A 6737-nucleotide genomic window follows, 5' to 3' on the forward strand; every position below is an offset into this window, starting at 1 on the left:
ATCCTCCATTTTGATGGGCCCCACTTTTTATTGCATATTTTTTACCCTGAAATAGATAAATTAGTTAAGATTACAATACCGGACCGAATAGCGATTTTGTGTAAGATAGTTCAAATAGAAAATTTTCAGAGAATATACCAAAAAAATAATCAAATTCAAAAAATTCTTCTTTGATTAATCGGATAATATTAATTCAAAACAAAGATCATTTTTAACATCAACTAAATAAATATTTAAATAATTTAAAAATTCTAATAATGTAAAAGATAAAAATAATCTTAATAAAAAAATTAAAATTTTTCAGAAACGATATTTTTTTAATCTAAAACTAGATCACTACGAGTTATATCCAATAATAAATATAGATATATGAATCAGTTTTAATTTGATGTATTATAAATCTCGTGATTCAATCCAAATCAAAAGTTACTATCTCTCAAAGTTTACAATTAAAACGGTCACAAAAGATCCGCGTCATGGATCCTCTACATCAAATTAAGATTTAATTACAAGAATTGTATAGCAGCACAAATAGGGTGGCAGTTATTAATAATCTCACAAGGTTATATATATAGTTAAATTTACCAATAAATATACAATCCATGAATGTGTAATTAAAATATAAAAATTACCCTCAAACCCTAACGCTCTATTTAGATGGTGTGAGAGAAATTTATTAACGGAAGTAGAAGAGAGAGAAATGAAGGTTAAATATATAGAGTTATAAAATTAAAATATCTTTACTTCTTAAACAAGATAACGCATGTAGAAAATGGATGAAAAATTATAAAATCTATTAGTATTGTATATAGAAGCTGGGATATGAAGGGTCCTAGCCCGCGGGCTATAGCTGAGTTAGTTACGACGGAACAAACTTACAGAAGATGAGACAAGCGGCTCGAATCTCGACGAAATCGAGCAATATTCTCCTCTGTCGTGATCAACTGCAATGAGATATGGAAAGTCCTAAGCTCACACAATGCATGCTCTTTGGATAAGTCTTTATACTTGAAGGAGATAAGAAAAAGAAGATTAAGATTACATGTCTCTGTCCTCTTGAGTTTTGTCCTCGAATAGATTTGCCCGACGTTGTGGAGTGTGAGCTGTTGAACACTGAGCGGTGATAGGGTTCATTGTGTGAGGAGCGACGACACGACGAGATATATAAACAAATTATACATTAATTTAAAAATTAATATTTTAAAAAATAGGAATAAAATTGAAATAAAATATTTTTGATTATCTTCTTTTCTTTTACATCCAAAATCAGAGTGTAAGAAATTATAATAATTTGCAAAGGTAAAACTTATCCTTCTTTCCCTTCCTTAACTCACACTATCCCAAATAAAAATCAAAATTCTCCTTTTCCTTATTTTATCTTTCTCCTTTTTTTCTCACCTCCTCCCAAACAGATAAAAAAAACATTAAGAGTATCAAATTGGAATTTCAAATAGAATGAATATAACCAGATGCTATAGATTGCAGCCCCTTCAACTTTTTGAGAGAGCAAACACCCAACCACTAGGGTTAAAAATCAAGTTTCTTATAATTGTCTTGTTCTAAAATTTTTAACAAGTTTTATGGTTTCAATTAATTATTGGTTCCATTTTGCCTAGTTAAACTAGAGTTTCTTCAAAATTTTGAACGAAATTCGATCTTTCATAAACTTAAAAATTGATTTGCAGCTTGAATCATCAAGGCCGCGATGCTTCATGTTCTTTGGAAGTGGTGGTGGAAAGTAGTGTTCAGCAGCACTACTTTCGAAATAAGATACAGACAATTCTCAGAAAGTAACAAAAACACTCACTGTTCTTGTATCTGGCATCTAAGCTAAGGTTTCAGTGGACTTTTTGCAAGTGGGTAAAAGTAATAAAATTAACTTGGACGAACTTTTGATCTGCTTTAATGCATCACCAGTGCTCTCCTTCCAGGGGGAAAAAAAATGGTTTGAACTAATTTCCCCTCTTGCTCCAGGTACATATATAACTGCAAAAACAATGAAGAATCATGCACAGGTTTCAAAATTAAGTCTCTACTGTGCCTTCATTCATGTGATGCAGCTGCACCTTTTTACCTGGTAAACATAAAATGCTCTGATAAAAAAGATCAACAAATGCTCTGATAAGCAAGTACTTCGCATACTGTTAGCAAACCTGAAGAATAGCACGGACAGAAAATCTAATACATATAACTTTCTGAATACAGACCAACAACGTTACAAGCTGTGTGCCTCCTAAATCTTACTGAAAGATCAATGACACTCTAGTTTTATATAAATATATATATCCCATGCAGAGGTGGGTACTGAATTAGAAATTAAAGCATCAGTCAATGGAGAAACAGATCATAGGAATCAGAGATCTTTGGCAGAGAGTTTCCAAGGTTATCCAAATTGATGCCATTTGAATCGGGGAAACTGAGTTCCCACACTGGTTCATCCATCCAGAATCCCTTGCTCATATCGGAGATCATTTGATCGTCTCCATTAGAGTTGCTGCTGGTCGACGCTTGGTTCTGGAGCTGGGAAGCCACCGGAGGAGCATTTGACTGATCAGTTGAGTGCTTGCGGGAGTTTGACAACCGGCGGCAGCTCTCCTGGACTACGCTGCTCAAGTACCCAGACCTAGTGTCATCATAAAACAGGAAGTCATCAGAAATCTCCATGTCATTGCTCTTATTATCGGCAGCGGCGCGACGGCTCGGGGCAGAGATGCTATGGCGATGGCTTTGGATCGAGAAGGCGGCGTGGTCAGGAGGTTGAGCAACGGGCAGAGCGCCGCCGATGAGGTGGCTGTGGCGCGGTGGCTGAGGGATGTTGAAGCTTTGGGCATGGAGAGGAGGGACGAGGGAGTACTGGAATGTGGTGATGGGGGTGTCGGAGTAGATAAAGTTGGTCCTCGCTTGACTCCCCTTCATGGCGAGGGCTGCCCTGTCGTAGGCTAGAGCAGCCTCTTGCGCCGTGTCGAACGTCCCAAGCCAATGCCTCTCCTTCGTCGTCGGGTCCCTTATTTCGGCAGCGTATCGCCCCCACGGCCGCCTCCTCACACCGAGGAACCTCCCCGGCTCTGCCGGCCTCCTCCTCCCTCTCCTCTCGCCGGAAGATGGCGAAGAGGACGACGAGTGAGAATTCTTAGCTTGGGAGAAGTCCATCATGGAAGTAGCAGCGTCGACATCGCACCCTTGAGCCTTCACTGTTGCATTGTCAATAGACTTGGAGGAAGACATGGGTGGAAAAAAAGGGAAAACAGGGAATGAGATTTGGTGAGGTTGCAGTGGAATGGGAGGTGAAGAGAGGCGTAGGTGATGGATTTAAAAGAGAGATGTTGGGAGGGAAAAGGACACTGTAGATGGATAGAAGTTACATGTCATGGACATAATTATGTTCATGTCTCAACTTCAAAATATATATATAGTAATTGAAACCATGAATTTGGATCTTTGTTGTCTTCAAATTCACTAAGATATATATTATTAATTAACCAACTAATCCACTTGAAGTTTCCAAGTAATTAATCAGTGGGAACATGGGTGCATGTGTGTGTGTATATATATATATAAATCCGTGTGGTAGAAATGCTAAAGATGACAATATATATAGGATCAACATGGGTCCTCTATTCTATACACTCTACTAGCTACTTTTTTCCATGGATTAATCGCTCTTGTTTTTAGTGAGAACTAACAGTCGATAATTAATCAGATTTGACATATGCAACACATAAACTTGTAGCCTCGTGGAGTCTAATCACTTTATGAATCTAAATTATGATGCATGCAAAGGATCTGCCATGTGCTTCCGCATTTTAAGCGAAATATAAATGGATCAAGTAGCTTTGTGCATGGCTTTTTGTCTGCTTCAAGGTTTTCCACTGGAGCAGTTAACTCTGCCCTCCAAAACAAATCGAGGCATTCCTCCTTTCTCTCTTTAATTGCGTGTACGAGGCAAGCTAAGCTAGCTCGATCTCAGTAGTGACTGTCACATGAAGGAGAAGCCTGTATGGTCGACTCTATTCTATTTGACTAACTTAAACGTGATATTAGCATTTGGCCATCGGAGCGAGCATTCATGCATGCATGTCTCCTAAAAAGAAAAAATGGAGTCAAAAAGACAAAGCGCCAATAAATAGAATGCCAAATGCATCAGCACAGATTAAGTATATATGTCATAGATAAATATAATACCACCATTGACTTCTCCACTGAGGGATTGAGAACTTTGATGCGTATGATGATGAGCTCCTTTTTCATCCTGTCCAATGTTATGCATCATTATTATTATGCTTTGAAGAGTTTGTATATATACGCTAGCTTTGTTAGAAGCAGTAGTAGTTCATGTGTTCCTCTTCGACCTTAGCGTTGTCTGCCTACTCCTAATCTATGGACTAAGCCAGATGGATGAGCAGTAATCTGCCTCATCTTAAAAGGTGTGAGGATTAGAAAGGGGTGGGGGTCCGGAAATGGTGATGTTAGTGAATACAATTACACATAGGTGTATTTTTTGTGGGAAAGAGGAAGAGGGAATTGTTGGCACGGGAACCAAAAGAAAGAAAAAGAAAGAAAGAGGGAGGGCATTACATATGGTTGTGTGGAGATGAGGAGAGTAGGAGTAGGTCGCCCGGGATTTGGGGGATGGCTTTATACTAGTTTGACTTGGGGGTTTTGATGGAGGTGGCAGAAGGAACAGTGGGATTTGTCTGGCCGTGGTAGGTCGTACGTGAACGTGAGGCCTGAGGGTGAGGGTGTGGCACTGGCGCCGGTACGTGGGTGGCAGTGCGCACGTACCAAGTGCATGCTCCTCTCTCTATCGATCGTGACGTCCGCGTGGTGGAGGGGCATGAGAACAGCACGAGCGCGTCCGCGTCGTGAGTCCGAATCAAGCTCGTCGACGACAGTGGCCTGGCGGTTTGCTTTGCACCGTCATTAGTCTGTTTTTGTTGCTTGAATCTGTAAAAATCCGATGAATCCAGGTGAGTATCTTAAGGTACTTTTTATCATAGATTTCAGTTGACCTAATGATTGTTGAGAATTTGACTGTAATCCCAATCAAAATAGTTATCATTGATACTTATTTGCTCTAACCATAAATGAGCTACGTATTAGGGGTGTAAAAATGCGCCCAATCTGTCAAGTTCCGAGCCTATCCGAAAAATATTGAGTTAGAGATCAGAGGTTTTAAGATTCGAATCAAAATGAGTTGGACTTGAATCGACCTGAACTTTTTTTTTTAAAATTTAGATTAGGTACAGATTGATCCGGATTAATCCAAATTAAAATTTTAGAGTATAATTTAAATAATTAAACTTTTATATTTAAATATTTAATTATGAAATATAATTATTGACGATGTTTGTTATTTTTGTTTAAATTAAAATATTATTATTATTATTATATGTTTTGAATTTTTATTTAATTATTTTATTAAAAAATAAAATAATTTGATTGGATTATTAGGGTCGATTAGATTATCCAAGTTCGGATTTATAATTTTAAAGTTGATTTTGAATTAAATTCTGGTTGAGAAATTTTTATAAATTTTTATAATATTATCCTTATTTCAATCTCATTTGAATTCATTCAATTCATCCAAATTGATACCAAAGTTTAAACTTTCTATCAAATATCAAGGCTTAAAAATTCTTAAATTTAAAATATTTTTTAAAAAAATATAAAATAATATATAATATTTCTATGATATTCTACCTTATTTTTTTCTATTTATAGATTTTTTTAAAAAAGTCTCTTATTATTAATTAAAAAAAAAGTGGGTCTAACCCATATCTAGTAATTAGCTTGAAGTTATATATATATATATATATATATATATATATATATATATATATATATATATATAAAATCTAGGCTTTACACGATGAATTAAAACTACGCGTCTACGCGAGAAACTAGCAAAACAAGATTAGGAACAACTTACAACGATGAATCATAAAATAATTTATTTTGAAAAATCTGTGTCGCCCTTAATTCCTCGTCGATCAAGAACATAAAACATTCTTGGTCTGTCACACAACTGAAGGAATGAATACACAGTGTATATTACCCAACATACAACTCTGCACAGAGAATCTTCCGGTCCCAAACCAAACTTTTGGCAAAGATCCATCGCGAGATCAGCTGCCGAACAACAGTAGACGGTGGACTTGCTTAATCCTTCCTCTCACTATATATCGATCTCTGCGTAGGATATTCCCGACACTCATTCCTAGCTCGCTCGATCCATCGCAACGTGTTGAATCTTCAACTCCCGAGAAATTATTAATTCAACCATGGCGATCTCTCCTGTGAACAGTATTGATGGGGCACATCGCTCGACTCGATCACACACGCTGTTTCCTTCCTCTCTCTTTCTTTCTTTCTTTTCTTTTGTTTTTTTTTCTTTCTTTCGGCGATACACGTACGTCTCGAAGATATTATATATACATGCAGTGCAATAGAACAAGTTAACTAAGTACGCATGACTGTGGGAGGACGCTACTCGCTACTGTTTACCATGACAAAGATTCATCATAACAAAATCGTTTTTTGGATCTCGATAATGAAGTTTTAGATACGCATCTCATATAAAAGAATTTAAAATTTTAGACATGCATCTTTCATAATAAAAGAAAAAAAAAAACATCTCTCAGAATCTAAGATAGATCTACCAATGAACCAGTAGATCTTTCCTTCTTCTCTTTCAGAAAGGCAAACGAATTGAATCCTCCCAAATTCTTCTCTCCGAG

At 36.8% G+C, this 6737-nt stretch overlaps 1 protein-coding gene across 1 annotated transcript; it reads right to left on the reverse strand.

Moving 5' to 3' along the window:
• Positions 1–2328: 2328 nt before the first annotated feature.
• On the reverse strand, positions 2329–3225 carry LOC141842630 (ethylene-responsive transcription factor FZP-like). Its single transcript, XM_074730677.1, has one exon. The coding sequence runs from the start codon at positions 3223–3225 to the stop codon at positions 2329–2331; it is 897 nt and encodes a 298-aa protein (XP_074586778.1).
• Positions 3226–6737: the final 3512 nt, after the last annotated feature.

This window comes from Curcuma longa, chromosome 12 (genome assembly GCF_044706935.1).
Source record: "Curcuma longa cultivar G26 ecotype Majalengka, Jawa Barat chromosome 12, ITB_CL_G26_1.1, whole genome shotgun sequence".
Taxonomy (NCBI): Eukaryota; Viridiplantae; Streptophyta; class Magnoliopsida; order Zingiberales; family Zingiberaceae; genus Curcuma; species Curcuma longa.

Excerpts from the sequence above, each read along its gene's own strand:
- LOC141842630 (XM_074730677.1), bottom strand. The coding sequence starts at position 3,225 with ATGTCTTCCTCCAAGTCTATTGACAATGCAACAGTGAAGGCTCAAGGG.